General features: G+C 42.6%; 1 protein-coding gene across 2 annotated transcripts in view; it reads right to left on the bottom strand.

The window, feature by feature from the left end:
* The window catches only part of ca5a (carbonic anhydrase Va), a 43,321-nt gene extending 26,188 nt beyond the window's left edge, over positions 1-17,133 (bottom strand). For both annotated transcript variants that reach the window (XM_078210748.1, XM_078210749.1), the window contains exons 1-2: positions 16,793-17,133; positions 16,266-16,463 (exon numbers count right to left, since the gene is read on the bottom strand). In XM_078210748.1, the coding sequence (XP_078066874.1) occupies positions 16,266-16,463; positions 16,793-16,910 (316 nt within the window). In that variant the 5' untranslated portion in view covers positions 16,911-17,133. The remainder of the gene's footprint in view (positions 1-16,265; positions 16,464-16,792) is intronic.
* Positions 17,134-26,360: the final 9,227 nt, after the last annotated feature.

Here is a 26,360-nt window from a genome sequence, read left to right as displayed (position 1 = left end):
ACAATAGCGAATTAGACCTGGAACTCCATTTGATTTTGGAAAATTAAAGGAGAGGATGATGCATTGTTAAAGATTACCATCTCAAATCTGCCACAAAAATGAATCTGCACCTAAATTATCTCCCCAAAAATCTACTCTTTCCTCAAGGCACACAAGAATGCCTTCTCAAACCAGCTTGGTAACATTTAAATTGAGATTTTAAAAAATGTGGCTAACCTTTCTCTTATTCTACATGCCTGTCTTAAATAACATTTGTCATTACATCAATAACAAAAAGAGAAGCTGCAAAGTGTCCCTGAGGCAACTACTGCACTGAGGGAGGTATTTTGTGCTTTGCTAATGAAGATTGGTGTTTCTTTGCCTGAACAGATATCTCTGGGGAGGCTTGAGCCAGGATTGTTTTTGCTTCTTTTATTCTCATCTCCATTCGAAGTACACTTGTGTACCCTGAACTTGGATTTTTCCATTAACATGATGAAGAAGCATACAGAGGTTCTAGGAGGCCATATAGAAGGGGGCAAGTTCACAGGAATCTTCACACTATCATAACTTTTCATATGGACAATGAGAATCAGCAGAAGAGGGCTTTAAAGTTTCCAGATTGCAGTCTTTTCAAGACCATGGGTGGTTTGGGATGTGCTATCAAATATGTAATTGGGCCAAGGAAATGGTTCACATTTCCATCATGCCATTTGAATGAATGCTCAAATGGTATCTTCTCTTTTCAAAAGAAGATTACACAACAACATAAACTGCATTGATGATGCAGTTAACCTGCTAACCTGCAGTGCCTCAGCATGCCCTTCACATAGCCTCCGTCTAGACATGGCAATCTGACCACACTACTTCCAGATGTCAGATATTCCAGAAAGACCAGAAATGGATGCTTCTCCTATTCATACATGACTGTATATGGACAGACTGTTCTTTGACTCAGGTAATGAGAGTCATGTGCAAGAAGCCTCCCTCTGACACTATACCACTTGTCTCCACTACCCTTGAGACTCTATATAGAGACTATTAGCTTGGCAGCACAGAAAGACATCAGATGAGCCTGCGTCAGCCAGGACCAATCACCTGGGAAGATGGAGGTTTGGAGTTGTGATTCGATTGCTATCCACTATCTGTGTCCCTGGAGGCTTCCACATCCCCACATCCTCCCCCCCGCCCCCCCACCCCCCCCCCCCCCCCCCCCCCGGACCCCACCTTCATTCCTGCCTGACTGAAATTGATGGCAAATGACCGTGTTGGTGTTGAAAGTGTATGTGAATTTCAGTTTTATCTGATAATGGGTTTAAGTGGTTTTTCTACAACAGTACAGAAATTTTCAACAGTCCACAAAATTTGAAAAGCCACAATTTCATTTCTTCAATCTTTTGAAGACAGAGGTAATTGTCTGGAACCCATAAGACATAGCAGGAGAAGTTGACCATTTGGTCCATCATGTCTGCTCCATCATTCAATGAGATCATGACTGATTTGATATGTTAATCCTCCACTCCACTTTCCCACCTCTAATGCAAGTATATCTTTCCTTAGATAAGATTTTCTACTACAGTACAGAAATCTTCAATAGTCCATAAGAGTTGAAAGGCCATTATTTCAGTTCTTCAATCCTTTGATGACAGAAGGTAATTGGCTCTCAAAACCTATACATTGTCTGTAACCCTAAGACCATAAGACACAGGGGCAGAAGTAGACTATTTGGCCCATCAAATTTGCTACACCATTCAATGAGATCATAACTGATTATCCTCAACTCCATTTTCTGCCTTATTCCCATAATCCTTGATTACTGATTAGAAATCTGTCTTTTTCAGCCTTGAATGACTACGATGTTGTGGCCATTACGGAGACGTGGGTAGAACAAGGACAGGGATGGTTGTTGGACATTCCGGGGTATAGATGTTTCGCTAAGTGTAGGGAAGCTGGTAAAAGAGGTGGAGGAGTGGCATTGTTAATCAAGGATAGTCTAACGGCTGCGGAAAGGCACTTCGAGGGGGATCTGCACACTGAGGTAATATGGGCTGAAGTTAGAAATAGGAAAGGAGCGGTCACGTTGTTAGGAGTTTACTATAGGCCCCCAAATAGTAATAGAGATGTGGAGGAAGAAATTGCTAAGCAGATTATGGATATGTGTGGGGGTCACAGGGTAGTTGTCTTGGGGGACTTTAACTTTCCAAATATTGATTGGAACCTTTGTAGTCAAATAATTCGGATGGGGCAGTTTTTGTGCAGTGTGTGCAGGAGGGTTTCCTGACACAATATGTGGATAGGCCGACAAGAGGTGAAGCCACATTGGATTTGGTACTGGGAAATGAACCAGGCCAAGTGTTAGATTTGGTTGTGGGAGAGCACTTTGGAGATAGTGACCACAATTTGGTGTCTTTTGTTATTGCAATGGAGAGGGATAGGGCCGTACGGCAGGGCAAGGTTTACAATTGGGGGAGAGGTAATTATGATGCGATTAGGCAAGAATGAGGGGGCATAAGATGGGAACAGAAACTGTCAGGGAAAGGAACTAATGAAAAGTGGAACTTTTTCAAGGAACAAATACTGGGTGTCCTTGATAGGAATGTCCCTGACAGGCAGGGAGGAAATGGCCGAGTGAGGGAACCATGGTTCACGAAAGAGGTGGAATGTCTTGTGAAAAGGAAGAGGGAAGCTTATGTAGGGATGAGGAAACAAGGTCCGGATGGCTCGATTGAGGGTTACAAGTTAGCAAGGAATGAGCTGAAAAAGGGGCTTAGGAGAGCTAGGAGGGGACATGAGAAGTCCTTGGCGGGTCGGATCAAGGAAAACCCCAAGGCTTTTTACTCTTATGTGAGGAATAAAAGAATGACCAGGGTGAGGTTAGGGCCGGTCAAGGACAGTAGTGGGAACTTGTGTATGGAGTCAGTAGAGATAGGCGAGGTGATGAATGAATACTTTTCTTCAGTGTTCACCAAGGAGAGGGGCCATGTTTTTGAGGAAGAGAAGGTGTTACAGGCTAATAGGCTGGAGGAAATAGTTGTTCGGAGGGAGGATGTCCTGGCAGTTTTGAATAAACTGAAGGTCGATAAGTCCCCTGGGCCTGATGATATATATCCTAGGATTCTTTGGGAGGCAAGGGATAAGATTGCAGAGCCTTTGGCTTTGATCTTTGGGTCCTCACTGTCCACGGGGATGGTGCCAGAGGACTGGAGAATGGCAAATGTTGTTCCTCTGTTTAAGAAAGGGAATAGAAATAACCCTGGTAATTATAGACCGGTTAGTCTTACTTCAGTGGTTGGTAAATTGAGGGAAAAGGTCCTTAGGGTTGGGATTTACGACCATTTAGAAAGATGCGGAATAATCCGGGATAGTCAGCACGGATTCGTGAAGGGCAAGTCGTGCCTCACAAATTTGATTGAATTTTTTGAGGAGGTAACTAAGTGTGCTGATGAAGATAGGGCAGTTGATGTCATATACATGGATTTTAGTAAGGCGTTTGATAAGGTCCCCCATGGTCGGCTTATGATGAAAGTGAGGAGGTGTGGGATAGAGGGAAAGTTGGCCGATTGGATAGGTAACTGGCTGTCAAGTAGATCCGCGCCTGGAATCCTCTTTGCAGCGCGCCCATACGCGTTTTGCCGGCTCCGGTCCGATTCGCGCTGTGGGCGGGGCTTAGCGCTGGCGGACGGATCGGAGCTCTGAATTGCGGATGCGCAGTTTGAAAAAAATCTGACAGAGCACGCCTGGGCGCGAAAGAAAAAAAAGATTACTCTTCCCTGCAAGAGAGCGGGAGAGATGGCTGTGGCTGGTAGTGTACCAGTGATGGTGTGTCCCTTTACAGGTCCAGCTTGGTCTTTCTCCAGTGTCTCCTCTTAGACTCATACTGATCTTGTAGCCGGTTTTCATGCGGGTCCACTGTGGAATCGGCCGGTTCTGCTCCATCTTCTTAGCGAGGAATCGCTTCATCCTGAAGGTTTTGTGGGATGGCATGGCCGCACGTCCACTCGGGCAGGAGGGATTCGTTCCTCCGGTGGGGAGGAGGGATCGCCCGCAGAGTGGTGGCGGAACCCCCTGCCCCCTCCCTCCCTACCGATCGGCCGCAGACTGGCAGTGGAACCGCCCCCCGAACAGAGGATGATCTGGGTCCCGCCCCCCTCCTCCTCCCACCCCCACCCCACCCCCCCAACCAGAGGATGACCTGGGTCAAAGAGTCGTTGGAGGCTCTGACCCCGCTCTTCAGAAGCTGCAGCGACGACTTCAGACTTTTATTTTGCAGGTCGCTTACAGCGCGGATGCGGAACGGGCCAGAAGACAGTAAAGTGGGATTTGGCGGTAGGGTTGGGCGCGCGGTTCATTAAGTCGATTTAAATGCATGCAAATGCATTTAAATCGTCAGGCCACCCGATTCGGGTGCGGGCCGGACCCGCGCCCGAATCGGGTGTCGGTAAAGCTCGGAATTGGGTGCAGATCACGGTATAGGCCCGAAGCCCAATTTTACTGTGATTTCGCGCAAAGTTTTGGTAACATCAGGCCCATGGTCTTGTATAGTTTTAGCAAGACTTCCATTTTCATCATCTGTTCCCTTTAAAATGAAGGCCAACATTCCATTTGATTTCCCAATTACCTGCTGAACTTGGATGCTAGATTTTGTGATTTTTACATGCAGACCCCCGAGTCCCTGAGCTGTAGCTTTTGACAGTCTTTCTCCATTTAAATAATATTCAGCTTCTTTATTCTTCCTACCAAATTGCATTACTTCATATTTTCCTATATCATATTACATCTGCCAGGCTTTTGCCCATTGAGCCCTCATTTAGCCTGTCTATATCCCTCGGTAGACTCTGTCTCATCCTCACCACTTGCCTTCCCACCTATCTTTGTGTCATCCTCAAACTTTGCAATAAAACATTCACTTCCCTCCTCCAATTCATTAATATATATTGTAAATAATTGCGGCCTCAGCACTGATCCCTGTGGCACTCCACTAGTTACAGATTGCCATCCTCTTATCCCAACTCTTTGACTTCAATTCGTTAGCCAATCCTCTATCCTTGCGAATATACTACTCCAACTGTGGGCTCCTATCTTATTAACTAATCTTTTGTGCGGTACCAAATCAAATGCATTTTGGAAAACCAATAATATTATATCTACTGGTTACCCTTAATCTATGCTGCTCATTAGCACCTCAAATAATTCTAATAACTTTGTCAGGCATGATTTCCCCTTCATGAAGCCATGCTGACTGCTTGATTATACTTCGTACACCTAAATGATCTGTTATTGTATCCTTTACAATGGACTCAATCATTTTCTCAATGACAGATGTTAAGCTAACTGGCCTATAATTACCTGTTTTTTGTCATCCTCCATTTTTGGTTAAGGGTTTTACATTATCAGTTTTCTAATCATCTGGGACTTTTCAGGATTTAAGGATTCTGGGATGATTACTACCAGCGCATCCACTATCTCTGTAACTACTTCCTTTAATACCCAAGGATGCAACTCATCAGGTCCAGGGGACTTATTGGCCTTTAGCCCCACTTTCTCGAGTACTTTTTCTCGGGTAATTGTCATTGTATTTATTTCCTCCCCACCCCCTTTTGCATTTTGATTATTTAGAATTTTTTGGAATGCTATTAGTGTCTTCTACTATGAAGACTGATGCAAAGTATTTATTTAATTCCACTGCCATTTCTTGGTTCTTATTATTTCCCCAGTCTCATTCGCAAAGGGGCCTATGTTCACTTTAGCCTCTCTCGTCCTTTTTATATCTTTAAAAAGCTCTTACTGTCCGGTTTTATATTACTTGCCAGTTTACCTTCCTAGTTTATCTTCTTCCACTTTAATTTTTTGGTCATCTTTTGTTGTTTTTTAAAATTTTTCCAATCCTCTGGCTTACCGTTAATCTTTGCCACATTGTATGTTTTTTTTCTTTCAGTTTAATACTATCCTTAACTTCCTTGGTTAACCAAGGTTGATTTATCCCCTTCTTAGAATTCTCCTCTCTCACTGGGATCTATCTTTGTGTGAGTCATGAACTATTTTCATAAATGTCTGCCATTGCTGATCAACTGTCTTTTCTGTTCAACTCCTTTCCTGTCCACTTCAGCCATCTCTGCCTTCATTCCTTTGTGATCACCCTTATTTAAGTGTAGCACAGTTGTTTGTGACCCAGGTTTTTTACTCTCAAACTGAATGTTAAATTTTACCACAGTCACTGTTTCTTCAGGGATCTTTTACTCTGAGATTGTTTATTAAACCTGCCTCATTACATATTAAGAAGTTTAACAACACCAGGTTAAAGTCCAACAGGTTTATTTGGTAGCAAAAGACACACAAGCTTTCGGAGCTCTAAGCCCCTTCTTCAGGTGAGTGGGAATTCTGTTCACAAACAGAGCATATAAAGACACAGACTCAATTTACATGAATAATGGTTGGAATGCGAGTAATTACAACTAATCAAGTCTTTAAGAAACAAAACAATGTGAGTGGAGAGAGCATCAAGACAGGCTAAAAAGATGTGTATTGTCTCCAGACAAGACAGCCAGTGAAACTCTGCAGGTCCACGCAACTGTGGGGGTTACAGATAGTGTGACATGAACCCAATATCCCGGTTGAGGCCGTCCTCGTGTGTGCGGAACTTGGCTATCAGTTTCTGCTCAGCGACTCTGCGCTGTCGTGTGTCGCGAAGGCCGCCTTGGAGAACGCTTACCCGAATATCAGAGCCCGAATGCCCGTGACCGCTGAAGTGCTCCCCAACAGGAAGAGAACAGTCTTGCCTGGTGATTGTCGAGCGGTGTTCATTCATCCGTTGTCGCAGCGTCTGCATAGTTTCCCCAATGTACCATGCCTCGGGACATCCTTTCTTGCAGCGTATCAGGTAGACAACGTTGGCCGAGTTGCAAGAGTATGTACCGTGTACCTGGTGGATGGTGTTCTCACGTGAGATGATGGCATCTGTGTCGATGATCCGGCACGTCTTGCAGAGGTTGCTGTGGCAGGGTTGTGTGGTGTCATGGTCACTGTTCTCCTGAAGGCTGGGTAGTTTGCTGCGGACAATGGTCTGTTTGAGGTTGTGCGGTTGTTTGAAGGCAAGAAGTGGGGGTGTGGGGATGGCCTTGGCGAGATGTTCGTCTTCATCAATGACAGAGTCATTGTCGCAGAGTCGCTGAGCAGAAACTGATAGCCAAGTTCCGCACACACGAGGACGGCCTCAACCGGGATATTGGGTTCATGTCACACTATCTGTAACCCCCACAGTTGCGTGGACCTGCAGAGTTTCACTGGCTGTCTTGTCTGGAGACAATACACATCTTTTTAGCCTGTCTTGATGCTCTCTCCACTCACATTGTTTTGTTTCTTAAAGACTTGATTAGTTGTAATTATTTGCATTCCAACCATTATTCATGTAAATTGAGTCTGTGTCTTTATATGCTCTGTTTGTGAACAGAATTCCCACTCACCTGAAGAAGGGGCTTAGAGCTCCGAAAGCTTGTGTGTCTTTTGCTACCAAATAAACCTGTTGGACTTTAACCTGGTGTTGTTAAACTTCTTACTGTGTTTACCCCAGTCCAACGCCGGCATCTCCACATGATCATTACATATTACCAGATACAAAACAGCCTGATCCCTGGTTGGATCCACAACATATTGTTCTTGGAAACTGTCCAAATACACACTATGAATTCTTTCCCATGGCTACCTCTGCTAATTTGAATTTCCCAATTCACGTGGAGATTAAAGTCAGCCATGATTAATGTACTGCCTTCTTAACATGCCCTCATCTCCTGATTTATTCTCCATCCTATAGTATAGCTGATGTTAGGGAGGCTACTGACTACTTCCGCCAGTGCTTTCTTTCCATTGTTATTCCTTAGTTCCATGATCTTCCCTTGCTAGCTTACTTATTCTAACTCGTACTAACAAAGCTAGCCCACCAGCCTTTCCTTATTGTCTGTCTTTACGAAAAGTCACATACCACTGAATATTTGGTTGCCAGTTTTATTCTACTTGTAATCACGTATCAGTAATGGCTATAGGATCATACCCATTACTCTAAATTTGTGCTGTTAATTCATTTATTTTGTACCGAATATGATGTGTATTTAGGGAAAGAGCCATTAATTTTGCCTTTCTATCATTTTTTCCCCCCTTTGACCCTATTTGCTGCTTTTTAAAATGTTTGTACACTCTGTCCCTTCCTGTCACACTCTGGGTATCATTACCTGAACAGCTGACTTGCAATGCTACCATATCCTTTTGCTTGGTAAGTCTATGTATCCCCCTCCAGAACCATCCCCCTATTCAGTTTTAAAGCCCTTACAGAAGAAAAATGAAATAATTTACATTATCAGATTTACAAATTTGAAATGAAAAATGCAAAGTGGCCTAAATGGTATGAGTGCACTCTGTCAGTGATAGTATGTGAATAACTGTGGAAACAAGTCCACAGGGATCTGAAAGATCTTAGCCAGCATTTCACAGGGACTGAGGAGATTTAAAGTTTGTTTGAAATCTATGAAGAGATTTTTAAGATGTTATTCTCATCAAAGACCCCCACAAAGTTAAATGTTCAAGGACACAGTCTTAAAGGCACACAGTCATATGATCTGATAACATGGATGTGTTTATCAAGCTGGGTCAAAAAAGGTTATTCAGAACACAAGTGGTTTAATTATTTATGGATAAATGGACACTAACACAAGTCAAGCAAAAACAAAATGCAAAATTCAATAAACACTTACATCACAGTGTGTGGATGTTACAATGTGAGCCGGTAAGATGGTGTGCAAGGCCAAAAATCCGGTTTGCGCCTGGACAGAAAGGAAAAGGAAGTAGTGTAGCTTTGCTAGCGAAGGAAAGGATCAGTGCAGTAGTGAGAAATGATATAGTCACTGGAGGTCAAGATGTGGAATCAGTCTGGGTAGAAATGAAAAATAGCAAAGGAAGGAGATCCCTGGGTGGGAGTAATCCAAACATCCCCAAACAGTTGTTCTACACTGGGGCAAGGAATAAACCAGGAAATACTGGGAGCAATAATCAGGGTTATTTTAATATGCACATAGACTGAATTAATCAAATTGGCTAGGGTAGTCTCAAGGGATAGTTCATTCAATCTATTAGAGATTGTTTCTTGGAGCAATTATTGTGGAACCAACAGAAAGCAGGCTATTCTGGACTTGGTACAGTGTAACAAGAGGGATTAATTAGTGGCCTCATAGTTAAGGATCTTTTAAGGAAGGGTGATCATTGTATGGAAGAATTCAACATTCTTTTGAGAGTGAGAATCTGGAGTCCCACACTCGCATCCTGGAGTTAAACAAAGGTAATTACATAGGCATGAGGACAAACTTGGCCCTAGTGGACTGGGCGGGAAGGCTGAAAGATAGGACAGTTGATGAGCAGTGGCAGTTGTTTAAGGAGATATTCAATTCCTCCCAACTATTTCAGAGAGGAAGAAAGATTGTAAGAGGGGAAAATTTCATCCATGGCTAAGTGAGAAAATTAATGACAACCTCAAAATGACCTCAAATTAATGACAGCCTCAAAATAAAGGGGGGTCAGTTTAGGACAGAGTTGAGGAGGAACTTCTTCTCTCAGAGGGTGGTGAATCTCTGGAATTCTCTGCCCACTGAAGTGGTGGAGGCTACCTCGTTGAATATGTTTAAATCACGGATAGATGGATTCCTGATCGGTAAGGGAATTAGGAGTTATAGGGATCAGGCAGGTAAGTGGAACTGATCCACTTCAGATCAGCCATGATCTTATTGAATGGCAGGGCAGGCTCGAGGGCTAGATGGCCTACTCCTGCTCCTATTTCTTATGTTCTAAAGGGAACTAAAAAAGTAATAAAAAGAGCAAAGGTAAATTATGAAAGAAAACTAGCACAAAATATATTTTCAAAAAAGCAAAAACTTCTATAAATATCTAAAGTGAATGTCGGTCCCATTGGAGGATGAACACGGGGGAGTTAGTGTGAACATAGAAATGGCACAAACGCTAAATAAATATTTTACCTTAATTTTCACAGTGGAGGACATTAGTACCATCCCAATAGTAACAGATAATGCAGAGGTAATAGAAAGGGAGGAACTCAGAACAATCATCATCAATGGGGCAATAGTATTCAACAAATTATTCGGATTGAAGGCAGACAAGTCCCGAGGGTATTAAAGAAAGTGCCAACGGAGATAGTGGATCCATTGGTTATAATATTCCAAAATTTGCTGGATGCAGGAAAGGTTCCAGTGGATTGGAAAAAATGCCAATGTAATGTCTCTATTCAAAAAGGGTGGGAGGGAGGTAGAAAGTAGGAAACTTTAGACCAGTTAGTTTAACATCTGTTGCTGGGAAATTGTTAGAATCCATTATTATTGAAGTAATAACAGGACATTTGGAAAGTCATAATGTGACCCATCAGAGTTAGCATGTTTTTATGAAGGGTAAATCACATTTGACTCATTTGCTAAAGCGCTTCAAAGATATAACAAGCCAAGTGGATAATGGGGATCCTGTAGATACCTGGACTTCAGGAAGGTGTTTGTTAAGGTGCTGCACAGAAGGTTAATTCACAAGGTAAGAAAATGTATGGTTAGGGATAATTTATTAGCTTAGATAGAAGACTAGCTAACTGGCAGAAGACAGAGAGTCGGGAGAGTGGGTCTTTTTTCTGGTTGGCAAGATAACCAGTGGGATGTCACAGGGTTCGGTCCTCAGGCGCCAACTGTTCCATTCTATATTAATGACTTGGATACAGGGAATAAAGGTACTATAACCAAATTTGCAGATGGCACTAAAATAGGTAGGATAATAAGTTGCAATGGGGAAATAAGAAATTTACAAATGGATATAGAAAGATAGGGTGAATGGACCAAAATGTGGTAGATGGAGTTTAACGTGGTTAAGTGCGAGGTTATCCATTTTGGCCGTAAAAATGGCAAACCAACTTATTATCTTAATGGAGAGAGACTTTGGGATGCTTCGGTGCAAAGGGATCTGGGTGTCCTCGTGCATGAGTCGCAGAAAACTGGTAAGCAGGTACAGCAGATAATGAGGCAAGCAAATGGAATTTTGGCATTTATAGCTAAAGGAATAGAGTATAAAAGTAAGGAAGTGCTGCTGAAACTATACAAGGCATTGGTGAGACTGCACCAGGTGTACTGCATACAGTTTTGGTCCCCTTATTTGAGGAAGGATATAGTGGCACTCGAGGCCGTTTAGAGAAGGTTCACTAGATTGATTCCAGAGATGAAGAGTCGTATGAAGAGGGTGGTTAGCAATGCTGCCTCACAGCACCAGCGACTTGGATTCAATTCCAGTCTTGGGTGACTGTGTGGAGTTTGCACGTTCTCCCTGTGTCTATGTGGGTTTCCTCCGGGTGCCCCGGTTTCCTCCCACAGTCAAAAGATGGGTGGGTTAGGTTGATCAGCCTTGTTAAATTGCCCCTTAGTGTCAGGAGGATTAGTAGGGTTAAAATGTAGAGTTATGGGGATAGGGCCTGGGTGGGATTGTTGTTGGTGTAGCCTCAATAGGCCGAATGGCTTCCTTCTGCACTACAGGGATTCTATGACACTTTTATTCTATTCTGAGAGAGATTGGGTAGTTTAGGCCTATACTCTCTAGAATTTAGAAGAAAGAGATTTAATTGAGGTATATAAGATGATAAAAAGTATTAACAAAGTAGAATAGAGCGGATGCTTCCTCTTGTGGGGCAATCTGGAACAAGAGATTATAGTTCTAGGATTAGGAGTAGCAGATTTAAAATGGAGATGAAGAGAAACTACTTCTCTCAAAGAATCTGTGGAATTCACTAGTCCAGGGCGTGGTGGATGCCAGGACACTGAGAAAATTTAAGGAGATAGACAGATTTTTAATTACTAATGGGTTGAAGGGTTATGAAGAACGGGCAGGAAAGTGGAATTGAGGCTGAGATGGGATCAGCCATGATTGTATTGAATGGCAGAGCGGGCTCGAGGGGCTAAATTGCTCTTATGTTCATACAAAAACAAAGTTAGAAGGTGTTTCTATGTCTTACATTTATACATTTATTGTAATAAAAATGTTTTGTTATTTAACAAGTACTTCCAAGTCTTACCTTTTTTTGTCACTTTTAATGGGAGCACACACTCACTCCTTTACCCTCACCCACTCTCACACACAATCATCCACTCTCACCCACCAATTCTCACCTTCCTCTTGGGCCCACATGGCTTCAGAACCTCTCTAGCCCTGGCTCTTCTCAGGCTCTGTGCCAGCCCCAACCTTTCTGTGCCCCCCCCCCCCAGCACCACCCTCGACTCTTCTCGGCCCCCTTGGTTCTTCCTGCTCCGCCGCCCAGACTCTTGTTGGACCCCTCCCCCAGCACCTGCCTCAGCTCATCTCGACAGCCCCCCAGCTCATCTTGAGCCCAATGACCCCCCAGCCTTCCTGCCCGGCTTTGGCTCTTCTTGGGCCACCCCCACCTAGCCTCGGCTCTTCTCTGGTTTCGCAACCCCTGCAACAGAGAGTTCTGTTGGCTAAGACTTATTCTGCTGATCTAAACTAACCACATATATTGCATAACTAGTGCAGCCAGATACAAGTAAACACAGATGCAAGTTAGGAAAAAGGAAAAGGCAGCACAAATTATTTTTAAAGTAAAAATAATCAATACTACAGATCATCAATCTCGTATTGGTGTCTGAACTGCCAACATAACTTTATAATAATGGCAAGAGACAATCAAAAACAATTAGGAATTTGCCTACTAGCTAATTATGGAACTGATGACTCTACCAAATTGTTGAAAGTTTAACTCAATATTTGTAACCAGAGATCATTCCGTGTTATGTCAACTTGCCATTGCACAAGGCCTGGTTAATCAATAAGAATTCCAAGTGACTATTAACATAACAACATACCCCTCCATTGCCGGACAAGATTAAAATTAAAATTAAATGCAGAAACTATATTGAACCAAGGAAAGGCTGTTTTAAACGGTGAGAAAAATATTACTTTTCTTGGTTAAAACTTTCAGTTGACAACAAAGTTAACGAAATTTGATTAAACAGCAAACAATTAAGACCAATTAGCTTATCATGCTGCCTTTCCAAGTTACAATGTAGAATCTATCTTGCATTTTACCTCCCAAAGTAGGTTTATGTGGTGGGTGCACAACACTCAGGCCATGAAGACAACCAGAGCCGCCTCAACATCAACATTAGTGTGTGTGTGCGTGGTGGTGGCAGAGTCAAGAAGCCTGTGCCAGGCCACTTATTTCACCTTATCATCTGCCGGTGATGTGCTGCTTCACCTCATGAATGTGCATGCTTCCACAGACTGGTATACACCGATGTTTGTTTTCAGAAGTGTTCACTCATCTTCGCTCCATTGACAGTTCTTGGTTGTGAATTTCAACTGTACTTTCAACTTTAGGTGAGGGATCACTCTGGTACTCTAAACCATTGTGCAATAATTGAGAAGTTGAGGAACCTGGTTGGCTCTCAAGATTTGGTGGATGTCCAACAAAATCTCCACCTTGATTCCAGTGTTTTCACTTTCATAAGGTCTGCAGAAGGTCCAGATCAACTTGCCTTTAGAATTCTTGGGCACACGTCTCCAGCGCTCTGGTGGCTTCCATGCAACTGGTCCATGCTCACACCACCGCCTGGTATGGGTGAAGCTGGTTCACTCCATATGCAGGTGGGATCCTCATATTATTGGTTAATTTTATTTCAGCTGAGCTCACTTAGAATGTGGTGAAATAAGATTATGAAGGAATATCTTGGTCTTGATAGTGGTTAAGATAAAACAAAGGACAATTGTGTAAAGGATACTTGAGTATTGGCTTCAAGGACTTGGAAGCATGCTGTATCACACTCTGCAACAGTGACAAGCATCTGTCATGTATATTCACTACGGACAGGACTGATTGAGCTGTGCATGGTATTGGCACACAAATGAAGATCTAGCCAATTACAGTCTGTTTTAAAATTCTAAAGCGACCAGGGAATATAGAACATGACTAGTTGCTGTACCTTTCCAAGAAGTAGCCTGTGTTTGAAAGGCGTAAATTCAAACTTTAACTTGGAAACATTATTTCATTCAGAAATTGGGGAATATATAACACTTTATAGCACAGTGATGCAATTGTCAATGAACTACACTTTGGGAATGGCTACCATTCTGAAAGAGTGTAGAACTATATCATGGTGTTAGCTGCTTTCAATAGAGAAAGTGATGAGAGAATTTACCCTGCCAAAGGTTGATGTATGAGTGCATCTTTAGTTAACGTATTTGGCTAATATGCTGTTAGGCTGCATGAAAGGATCTGGTCACATAAAGGTTTAAGGCATTGATCACCTTAATGGCAACAAGGAGAATCTCTCTCTTCATGGAATTTTTCAGATCTAGTTGAAGGGAATTATATAATTTGTAGTTATTTCCTGAAACACAAGCAACAAATGCAGAAATTGTCATGTGTTCAGGTTTGTCAGCATTACTGGATGAATAAAGATCAGTGTAGGCATTATGATCATGCCTCTCTCATTATGATCTCTCATTTCCTCCTCATATTCTTCCTCACAAAAATCTGATAGGGAGATGTAGACAGAAATTCAAGAAGAAGCATTGAGGGTAGCAAGAGCACAAAATATACTCCAGGTGGGAACTTCAATGTTGATTCCTAACATTAGCCTGGTAGCACCATCAGTGACTGAGCTGGCAGAGTCCTGAACAAAATCTGCAAGATAAGGCCTGCAGCAGGTAGTGAGAGAACCAGCAAGAGGGAAAGCCTACTTGATCTTGCCCTCACCCATTCACCAGTCCCTAATTCAGAAAATTGCAGAGGAATAAAGGAACCTTGGATTGCATGTCATCAAATTTCTAAAGGTAGGATAGGTGGATAAACTGTTTAAGAAAGCAGAACGGATATTTTGCTTTATTGGCCGACGCTGTGAAAGGTGGTTATTATAGAATAGTATAAAATACTATTCAAAATACTATTCATGCAAAAACTAATGCTGTGCTTTCAGATGATGTCACTGAGGGGCAGCACGTATTTAAGAAATAGGAGACAAAGGATACATCCTTAGGGAACACCAAAGGTAAAGGTGTGGGAGTATTTGGCTATGATTAGATAGATGAGAATGCAACCAGGTGAGTCCTAGCAAGCTGGATGACAGTGCAGATGTTAGAGAATGATGGTGTGACAAAAATAAACTTGATTTCTTTGTGCTTCTCCACCTGTTTGCAGCCTTTGACACAGTTACCCACACCATCTTCCTCTAATGCCTCTCCATTGGTTCTATGTCGGGGTGGAAACTTAATTGGGATTCAAACATGTCGTTTTGGGAATGATGGAATGGATATTGATTTAAAGTAAAGAATCACAGAATCCCTACAATTCAGAAGGAGGCCAATCAGCCCATTGAGCCTGCACCAACAGCAATCCCATCCAGGCTCTATCCCATAACCCCACATATTTACCCCATTAATCCCTCTAACTACGTATCCCAGGACACTAAAGGGCATTTTAGCATGGCCAATGCACCTAACCCGCACACCTTTGGACTGTGGGAGGAAACCGGAGCACCTGGAGGAAACCCATGCAGACACGGGGAGGATGTGCAGACTCTGCACAGACAGTGACCCAAGCCAGGAATCGAACCCAGGTCCCTGGAGCTGTGAGGCAGCAGTGCTAACCAGTGTGCCATTGTGCCACTCCAAATAGGTGTAATAGGTGGGCAGAATAAGACTGAGTTGAAGAAAGATTTTTACACCCATATGATGTAGTCTGGAAACCATTGCCTGAAAGGAAGAAAACCTCATCACATTTTAAAAATACTTGGATGTGCACTTGACGCGCTGTAATCTACAGAGCTATGGAAAAAGGGCTGGAAAGTGGGATTAGCTCTTCTTTGTCAGCAGACACGATGGGCTGAATGGCAACCAGTGCCCTAAATTTTCCATGTTTCTATGCACAAAAGGTGTGCAAGATAGCTTATAATTTCCGAAGTTATGAATCATATCAGAGATCATTTTTTAAAGAATGTATCCACTCACTTTCCTTGGACCAGTTAAATATTTAAACTTTACTGCTGAAGGTGGCCCTCTGAGCTTGCATGCAAACACTGAACTATCACCGAAGCAAGTTTCACTCTTGCTTAGTAAACAGAACGCTGTCTGTTTTGAGTCCAGTCGGAAGGACTGAGTGGAAATACACCAATTACAACGTTGCTCTGAGGCGCCTTGATCACACATGTGTTTAAACATTAAAACTTTCAGAAGACAAATCGGTTCATTTTCCAAACCTGAGCTGTCTTTGGAGTCTTCAAATTCCACCTGGAAAAAATAGCCGTTGTTCCTGAGTAGAAGACAATTACTCGGATCATACGAGATTTTTAGTGGTTTCAGTTGCGGATCGTACACACTAACAGCAGTGTTTATGTCAATGGGAGACTGTCGGGCTCCACTTGGGACAGGCACAGGATTCTGACATTCTTGCTGTTCTGGAAGCAAAGACGAATAAAAACATTTAACCAAAAAGTTAACATCTGCATTTCACAGAAGAAACGTTCCTGGAATAAACGTATCATCAAACAAAAATGCATGTCACGCTTACAGATGTTACCACAAAAGCAAAATATGAAGTCTTAAAATAAATGTTTGAAATTTACGTTTTGGACACGGAGTTGATTTAAATTAGAAAAAAAACATTTCAGATTTTTTTTAAAAGTTGCAAATGAATGTGTACTTAAAATATGTTCACCCAATGTAAATTTGAAAAGATAGTCTGTTCAGAACAAGAAAATCGACGAAATGTCTCGTGATCACTTACTTGTTATATTGATGTTTTGAGTGCAAGAGGCAAGATTGCAATTTCTCACCGGGATCCAGTGATCCCTTATTGGGAAACGTTTCGGAAAAGCCAGAATCGCCTTTAATGAAAACACCATGTTGGTTTCACTCGGAAGCTGAGACTGCTTTCGGATTCTCGATCGTCGTGTCGCAACCTGATTCGAAACAATCAAACCCTAATTGCAACTGGTGCAACCAGTTTATGTAAGAATACATCTACTGCAAAATGTTGTGCGCTTCGATTTGATCTTCCTTATCTTTCGGCAAAATGCGTGGATCCTGCAAAAACCCACCCATTCAAATGAACCGCGCATGCGTTCCAAAGTCAATGAGTCAGGACCAGAGACATTCAAACATCAACATAAATATGTGTTGTCACAGGGAAAATCATAGAATGGTTACAGCACAGCCATTCGGCCTGTCATGTTCCGCTTCTATATAGCAATTTAGCTAGTCCGACTGACCCTGCTTTGTTACTTAAATTCGGTGAAAAGGACAGATCATTGTTTGTAGTGAATATAAGTCACATTCATACTATCTGTCAAGATTAAGCTTTTTAAAATGAATTCATGGGGGTGTGGGTATCATTGGCCCAGCCAGCATTTATTACCCATTCCTAAATGGTGGTGGTGACTTGCCATCTTGAACCGTTGTGGTCCATGTGGTGTAAGTACATCCACTGTGCTGCTAGGGAGAGAGTTCCAGGATCTTAATCCATTGAAGATGAAGGAATGGCAATATATTTCCAAATCAGGATGGTGAGTGGTTTCCAAGCAGAACTTCTAGGTGGTGGTGGCCCCATGTGTCCTTGTTACAGAATCACAGAATATTACAGTGCAGAAGAGGTCCTTTGGCCCATCGAATCTGCATCGACGCATGAAAGGTCCTGATCTGCCCACCTCATTCCATTTGCCAGCACTTGGCCCATAGCCTTGAATGTTATGGCATGCCAAATACTCATCCAGATACTTTTTAAAGGATGTGAGGCACCCCGCCTCCACCACCCTCCCAGGCAGTGCATTACACATTGTCACCACCCTCTGGGTAAAGAGGTTTTTTCTCAAATCCCCCCTAAACCTCCTACCCCACATTTTTAACTTGTGTCCTCTCGAAACTGACCCTTCAACTAAGGGGAACAGCTGCTCCCTATCCAACCTGTCCATGCCCCTCATAATCTTAATTATGTCCCCCCCCGTCTTCTCTGCTCCAGAGAAAACAACCCAAGCCTTGCCAACCTCTTTTTATAACTTAAATGTTCCATCCCAGGCAACATCCTGGTGAATCTCCTCTGCACCACTTCCAGTGCAATCACATCCTTCCTATAATGGGCGGCACAGTAGCACAGTGGTTAGCACTGCTGCTTCACAGCTCCAGGGACCTGGGTTCGATTCCCGGCTTGGGTCACTGTCTGTGTGGAGTTTGCACATTCTCCCCGTGTCTGCGTAGGTTTCCTCCAGGTGCTCCGGTTTCCTCCCACAGTCCAAAGATGTGCGGGTTGGTTGATTGAGGGTGCTAAAATTACCCCTTAGTGTCCTGAGATGCACAGGTTACAGGGATTAGCGGGTAAATATGTAGGAATATGGGGGTAGGGCCTGGGTGGGATTGTGGTCGGTACAGACTCGATGGGCCAAATGGCCTCTTTCTGCACTGTAGGGTTTCTATGATTCTAATGTGGCGATCAGTACTGCAACTTGGCCTCACCAAAATGTTCTCTATGCTTTTATAATCTATACCGCAATTGATAAAGACGAGTTTGCCATTTGCCTTTTTCACCTCCCTATTAACCTGCCTTTCCACTTTCAGAGATCTATGGACAAACATGCCAAGATCCCTTTGTTCTTTGGAACTTAAGACGATAAGACCATAAGACATAGGAGCAGAATTAGGCCACTCGGCCTATTGAGTTTGCTCCGCCATTCAATCATGGCTGATATTTTTCTCATCCCCATTTTCCTGCCTTTTCCGCATAACCCCTGATCCCCTTATTAATCGAGAACCTATCTGTCTCTGTCTTAAAGACACTCAATGACCTGGCCTCCACAGCCTTCTACGGCAAAGAGTTCCACAGATTCATCACTCTCTGGCTGAAGAAATTCCTCCTCATCGCTGTTTTAAAGGATCGTCCCTTTAGCCTGAGGTTGTGCCCTCTGATTCTAGTTTTTGCTAAAAGTGAAAACATCCTCTCCACGTCCACTCTATCCAGGCCTCGCAGTATCCTGTAAGTTTCAATAAGATCCCCCCCATTCTTCTAAACTCCAATGAGTACAGACCCAGAGTCCTCAACCATTCCTCATATGACAAGCTCTTCATTCCAGGGATCATTCTTATGAACCTCCGCTGGACCCTTTCCAAGGCCAGCACATCCTTCCGTAGCTGCTGCAGATCATCTTCGGGATTCCCCTGGGAGACAAGATTCCCAGAGTTCGTAAATGAATCCGGCCCAGGGATCGGGAATGAGGGAATGTCGAGGGGAGATTCATTCATTAAAGTAGCTCTGTCACCTCAAGCTGCCCTCCGCGTTTTGCTTCAGGAGATTGGAGATATATTACACACAGCCATACACACACACACCTATGTATATTCTATAAGAACATAAGAACTAGGAGCAGGAGGAGGCCATCTGGCCCCTCGAGTCTGCTCCGCCATTCAATAAGATCTTTTTGTGGACTCAGCTCCACTTATCCGCCCGCTCACCATAACCCTTAATTCCTTTACTGTTCAAAAATCTATCTATCCTTGCCTTGAAAACATTCAATGAGGTAGCCTCAACTGCTTCACTGGACAGGGAATTCCACAGATTCACAACCCTTTGTGTGAAGAAGTTCCTCCTCAACTCGGTCCTAAATCTGCTTCCCCTTATTTTGAGGCTATGTCCCCTAGTTCTAGTTTCACCCGCCAGTGGAAACAACCTCCCTGCTTCTATATTATCTATTCCCTTCATAATCTTATATGTTTCTATAAGAGGTTTGTAAAATGATGAAGGGGATAGATAGTGTGAACATTCAAAGACAATTTCCTCGGGTGGATGGAGCTATTACAAGGGGGCATAACTATAGGGTTCATGGTGGGAGATATAGGAAGGATATCAGAGGTAGGTTCTTTACGCAGAGAGTGGTTGGGGTGTGGAATGGACTGCCTGCAGTGATAGTGGAGTCCAGACACTTTAGGAACATTTAAGCGGTTATTGGATAGGCACATGGAGCACACCAGGATGATAGGGAGTGGGATAGCTTGATCTTGGTTTCAGATAAAGCTCGGCACAACATCGTGGGCCGAAGGGCCTGTTCTGTGCTGTACTGTTCTATGTTCTATATGGGGCCCAAAACTGCTCACAATATTCCAAAGGAACTTCCCAGTGTCAGACTTTTCATAGTATACTTCCTTGTCAAATTACTTCTTCCAAAATATATCACCTCACACTTTTCAGGGTTAAATTCCATCTGCCACTTATCTGCCTATTTGACAATCTCGTCTGTGTCTTCCTATAACCCAAGACCTCACTGTTAACACCCAACCAATATTTGTGTTATAGGCAAATTTACTGATCCTACCCCCCACATAGTAATCTATGTTATTTATATAAATGACGAACAATAGGGGGCCCAGCATGGATCCCTACAGGTCACCACTGGTCACTGGCCCCCAGTCACTGAAGCAGCTGTCTGTCATTACCCTCTGTTTCCTACCGCTAAGCAAATTATGCATCCGCCTTATCAGCTCACTTTACATCTCATGTGCTTTTCCTTCTAAATGGTGGTGGTCGTGGGATTGGAAAGCGCTGTGTAAGGAGGCATGGTGAGTTCATCTTGTGGGTGGTACACACTGCTGCTACTGTACATTGGTGAAGGAGAGAGTGAATGTTTGCAGTTGGAATGCCAATCAAGCAGGATGCTTTGTCCTGGATAATATTATGCTACTTGAGTGTTGTTGGAGCTCCACTGTTTGTCATGTAAAGTCATTGGAACTAGATAAATTTGATAAAGAATCATTTCAAAAAATGATAAATTAAAATTATTTTAAAAGGTCAAATAACTTTGATAAGAATAATTTGAAAAATATTTTAAAAGTCAGATAAATTATGTTAAAAGGGCAGATACATGTAAAATGTCTGATAAATCTTTTGGGAAAGTCACATACTTTGAAACATTTAAAAAGTTAGACCATGTTACATGTTCAGATAAATTTGAGGAGAGTTGAAAAATCTGTGTCTAATGGTTGTTTTGAAGTTGAAAGCAGTGCTGGTGTCCTCATTAAGTATTGACAAACTGACTGTGGAGGGTTTTCCTGACTGGAAACACCAACTCTAAAATATTGAAGGGAACTTAGCTTTTTTTATTATTGAGCAATCAGCATATTTCTTATGTTTTAATCTTGAGGCTAGTGAGTGCAGCGGAGCAGTGCAGGATGGTGCTGCAATGCATGTTCCAGAAGTTGCTGTGCCTCTTACCAGGCCAATGTCTTGTCTGAAAGACAACACCACTAACAGTGCTGCACTCCCTCAGTATTCCACTGATGTACCAGTTAATGTGGTCATGTACCTGGAGTGAAACTTAAACACACATCTTTCGGATTCAGAGATGCATTACTACTGAACCAACTGAGACAATCCTACTGTTTCAGAAAAATCTTAATCTCATGCTACTATACAGAGTGTTTGCAGTAGAATTGGAAGAAATTATTAATGCTAGGGTGTTGTTGACCAATAAATTCACTAAGTAAATAACATTTGTGGCAAAGTACAGCCAATTCTGCCTTATACAATTTGCTAAATTCCACCATTTTTGATTATTCTTATATTTTGATTTTATTTATTATTGTCACATGTATTAACATACAGTGAAAAGTATTGTTTCTTGTGCGCTATACAGACAAACATACCATTCATAGAGAAGGAAACGAGAGAGTGCAGAATGTAGTGTTACATTCATTGCTAGGGTGTAGAGAAAGATCAACTTAATGCAAAGTAAGTCCATTCAAAAGTCTGAGAGCAGCAGGGAAGACGCTGTTCTTGGGTCGGTTGGTACGTGACCTCAAACTTTTGTATTTTTTTCCCGAAGGAAGAAGGTGGAAGAGAGAATGTCCAGGGTGCGTGGGGTCCTTAATTATGCTGGCTGCTTTACTGAGGCAGCGGGAAGTATAGACAGAGTCAGTGGATGGGAGGCTGGTTTGTGTGATGGATTGGACTACATTCACGACCTTTTGTAGATCCTTGCAGTCTTGGGCAGAGCAGGATGGAATCCTGCTGACTAATATCATGATATAATATTAATATTCAGTTCAATGTTGTTTAATTTAGATATAATGAAACATTTATCCTGTATTTTTAATCTATATGATTGAGTATTGGGCAGTGAATGCGCACCAGCAATGTGCCAGTATGGATACAAAATTGGTTGAGAAGCAGGAAACAGAGTAGTGGTGAATGGTTGTTTCTCAGACTAGAGGAAAGTATAAAGTAGACTTTCCCAGGGATCAGTGTTAGGATTCCAGCTCTTCCAGAAATATATTAATGACCTAGATCTTGCTGTACAGGGCAACATGAAAATTGGAAGTATTGTGAACTGTGAAGAAGACAGTGTAAAACTTCAAAACAACATAAGTTATTCAAATTGGCAGCAGGTGGGTGGCAGTTAAAATATAATGCAGAGAAGTTGGAAATGATTCATTTTGTTGTGAGGAATACAGAGAAAAACGGTGGTGACTCACCTTCTTCAACTGTGCAAACCATGTTCCCACAATGCAGGATTCTGATGCAGCGTTAATGAAGAAATGGCAGTATATTTTCAAATCAGAATGGTTTGTGACGTGTTCCCATGTGCCTATGCCCTCCTGAGTAGCAAATGTTGTGGGTTTGTAGATGCTGTCGAAGAGGCCTTATGAGTTGTTGTGGTGCATCTTGCAGTTGTTACAGGCTGCAGCCATATTGCATCAATGGTGGGGGGAGTGAATATTTAAAATGGTGGATTGGGTACCGATCAAGCAGATTGATTTGTCCTGGATAGTGTTGAGCTCCTTGTATGTTGTGTAGCTGTAGTCAGTGAGGCAAGTGGTGAGCGCCTCTTGATTTGTGCCTCGCAGGTGATGGCAGAACTTTGGGCAGTCATGTGAGTCACTCCTCACAGAATACCATTCAATGCAATACAATCATCTTTAGCAAGACGTACGTGAGTGGATGATCCATCTCAGCCTCTTCCTGAGGTTTCCACCATCACAAATGCCAGTCTGCAGCCAATTTGATTCACTCCACGTGTTATTAAGAAATGGCTGAAGGCACTGGATACTGCAAAGGCTATGGGTCCTGACAACATCCCAACAATAGTACCAAAGACTTGTGCTTCAAAAGTAGCCAAGCTGTTCAGTATAGCTTCAACACTGGCATCTGCCTGACAATGTGGAAAATTACCCAGATATGCCCTGTCCTCCTGTCCAGAATAGCAAGATAAATCTAATGCTGGCAATTACTGTCCAATCAATCTATTCTCAATCATCAGCAAAGTGATGTAAAATATTTTGTCCTGTATGGTGTTGAGCTGCTTCAGTGGTGTTGGTGCTCCATTCACCCAGCAAGGGGAAACTATGTTCTCAGGTTATTGAAACAGATAAGACTCTGAAGAAGCATGTCAGGGTAGATGCTGAAAAGATATTCCTCTTGTGGGGGAATAAAGAACCATGGAGTATAACCTCAGATCAAATGGTCTCTCATTTGACAGAGATGAGGATCTTTTTCTCTCAGAGGATTGTTAATCTTTGAAATTCTCTGCCTCACAGAGCAGTGGAGGTGGGTCATTGAATATATTCAAGGCTCAGTTGGACACATTTTTGATTTACAAGGGAATCAAGGGTTATGGGGTGGTGGGGAGGGGTGATGCGATGCAGGCAGGGAAGTGGAGTTGAGACCACAATCAAATCAGCCGTGATCTTATTGAATGATAGAGCAGACTCCATGGGCTCAATTGTCTACACCTGCTCCTATTTTTTACATTGTCATGTTCAGCTGTTGCTTGACTAATCTATGGGACAGCTTCCTCAAATTTAGCACCAGCCCCAGATGCTAGTGAGGAGGAGTTTACAGGGCTTACTGATTTGTGTGTGACTTTGTCATCCCCCATGGTTAGGATAATGCCAGGTGGTTCATCTAGTTTTATTCTTATCCAATATTTTCATAGTGCCTTAATACAAGTGAATGGCTTGCTTGGCCATTTTAGAGGCCAGCTAAAAGTCAACAAAATTGCTGTCTGGAATCACTTGTAAGCTATACGGGGTAAGAATGATAGGTTTCATCCCCTAAAGGATATTAATGACAATCCTGCAGTTTCTTGGTCACTTTTGCTGATACTAGATTTTTATTCCAGATTTATTTAATTAATTGAATTTGACCTGTAATGGAGGTAGTTGAACTCACATCTGCAGAGCATTGGTCAAGGTTCCTGCAGTTACTCATGCGGTAACATAAACACTTCGCTACTCTTCCCGAATTAATTGGTTGTAAAATGATTTGAAATGCCATGAAGTTGGGAAATATACTATATAAAAGCAGGTTTTCCTTTCCTTTTAGTATTCAAGATTTGACCTAACCCAAGATCTTTCAGGCCATGCATTCCAGATCACAACAGCTCAACATGTAAAAAATGTTTATTTAAGTCTCTTCTGGTTCTTTTGCCAATCACTGAACATCTGTGTTCTTTGGTTATCACTTGTGATTTTGAACACCTCCACCAAATCTCCTCTTAACCCATATCACGGTGGCACAGTGGTTTGCACTGCCTCACAGCACCAGGGACCCAAGTTCGATTCTCAGCTTGGGTCATTGCATGTTCTCCCCGTGTCTGTGTGGGTTTCCTCCGGGTGCTCTGGTTTCCTCCCACAGTCTGAAAGACATGCTGGTTAGGTGCATTGGCCATGCTAAATTCTTCCTCAGTGTAGCCGAACAAATGCCGAGTGTGGCAACTAGGGGATTTTCACAGTAACTTCATTGCAGTGTTAATGTAAGCCTACTTGTGACACTAATAAACTTTAAACTTTATCTGCTTTATGCAGAACAATCCAGTTTCTCGAATCTCTCAAGTTTGGTGGCATCCTAAATTGCTTTACAACTAATTAAATGCAGTCTCAGAGTTCAGCTGCTGCATTTAAACCAAGAAGTTGGATTGATACAGACTAACAATAAAGCTTTAAAAGTTTATTTCCTAGTGTCGCAAGAAGGCTTACATTAACACTAACGATAATGAAGTTACTGTGAAAATCCCTTAGTTGCCACACTCTGGTACCTGTTTTGGTACCTAGAATTCTTACAGTGCAGAAGGAGGCCATTTGGCCCATCGAGCCTGCACCAACAACAATCCCATCCAGGCCCGATCTGCCATAAACCCCACACATTTACCCTGCCAGTCCCCCTGACACTAAGGGGCAATTCAGCATGGCTAATCAACTTAACCCTATACTGAGGGAGAATTTATCATAGCCAATGCACCTAATCAGCACGTCTTTTGGACTGTGGGAGTAAACCAGAGCACCCAGAGGAAACCCAGACACGAGGAGAACGTGCAGACTCTGCACAATGACCCAAGACGGGAATCGAACCCAAGCCCCTGGCACTGAGGCAGCAGTGCTAACCATTGTGCCACCATGCCGCCCTAAAGGTTAAAGTTATCCATTTTGTGCATCTGTGTAGTCCTTAACGAATTAAAAGTTCTTGTATCCACTTTACCTATAATTTATCAATGGTTCCTTCTGTAAATCATGCTTCCCCTGATCTAGTGAATAATGAAGATAAACAATCTGGAAATTTCAGTAAATGAGGTTCCCAGCTTCCAATGATTTTGATTTGATTTATTATTGTCACATGTATTAGCATACAGTGAAAAGTATTGTTTCTTGCGCGCTATACAAAGCAGACTGTTCATAGAGAAGGAAACAAGAAAATGCAGAATATAGTGTTACAATTATAGCTAGGGTGTAGAGAAAGATCAACTTAATGTAAGATAGGTCCATTCAAAAGTCTGATGGACGCAAGGAAGAAGCTATTCTTGTGTTGGTGGTACATGACCTCAGACTTTTGTATTTTTTTCCTGACAGAAGAAGGTGGAAGAGAGAATATCTGGGGTGTGTGGGGTTCTTAATTATGCTGATTGCTTTGCCGAGGCAGCGGGAAGTGTAAACAGAGTCAATGGATGGGAGGCTGGTTTGCATGATGGATTGGGCTACATTCACGACCTTCTGTAGTTTCTTGTGGTCTTGTGCAGAGCAGGAGCCATACCAAGCTGTGATATAACCAGAAAGAATGCTTTCTATGGTGCGTCTGTAAAAGTTGGTGAGAGTCGCAGCTGACATGCCAAATTTCCTTAGTCTTCTGAGAAAGTAGAGGCGTTGGTGGGCTTTCTTATCTATAGTGTCGGCATGGGGGATCAGGACAGGTAGTTGGTGATCTGGACACCTAAAAACTTGAAGCTCTCGACCCTTTCTACTTCGTCCCTGTTGATGTAGACAGGGGCATGTTCTCCTCGATGCTTCCTGAAGTTGATGACATTCTCCTTCATTTTGTTGACATT

The sequence above is a fragment of the Mustelus asterias genome, chromosome 4, assembly GCF_964213995.1.
Source record: "Mustelus asterias chromosome 4, sMusAst1.hap1.1, whole genome shotgun sequence".
NCBI lineage: Eukaryota > Metazoa > Chordata > Chondrichthyes > Carcharhiniformes > Triakidae > Mustelus > Mustelus asterias.
The sequence above is the reverse complement of the archived record's forward strand: the minus strand, read 5'-3'. Positions and strand labels throughout refer to the sequence as shown.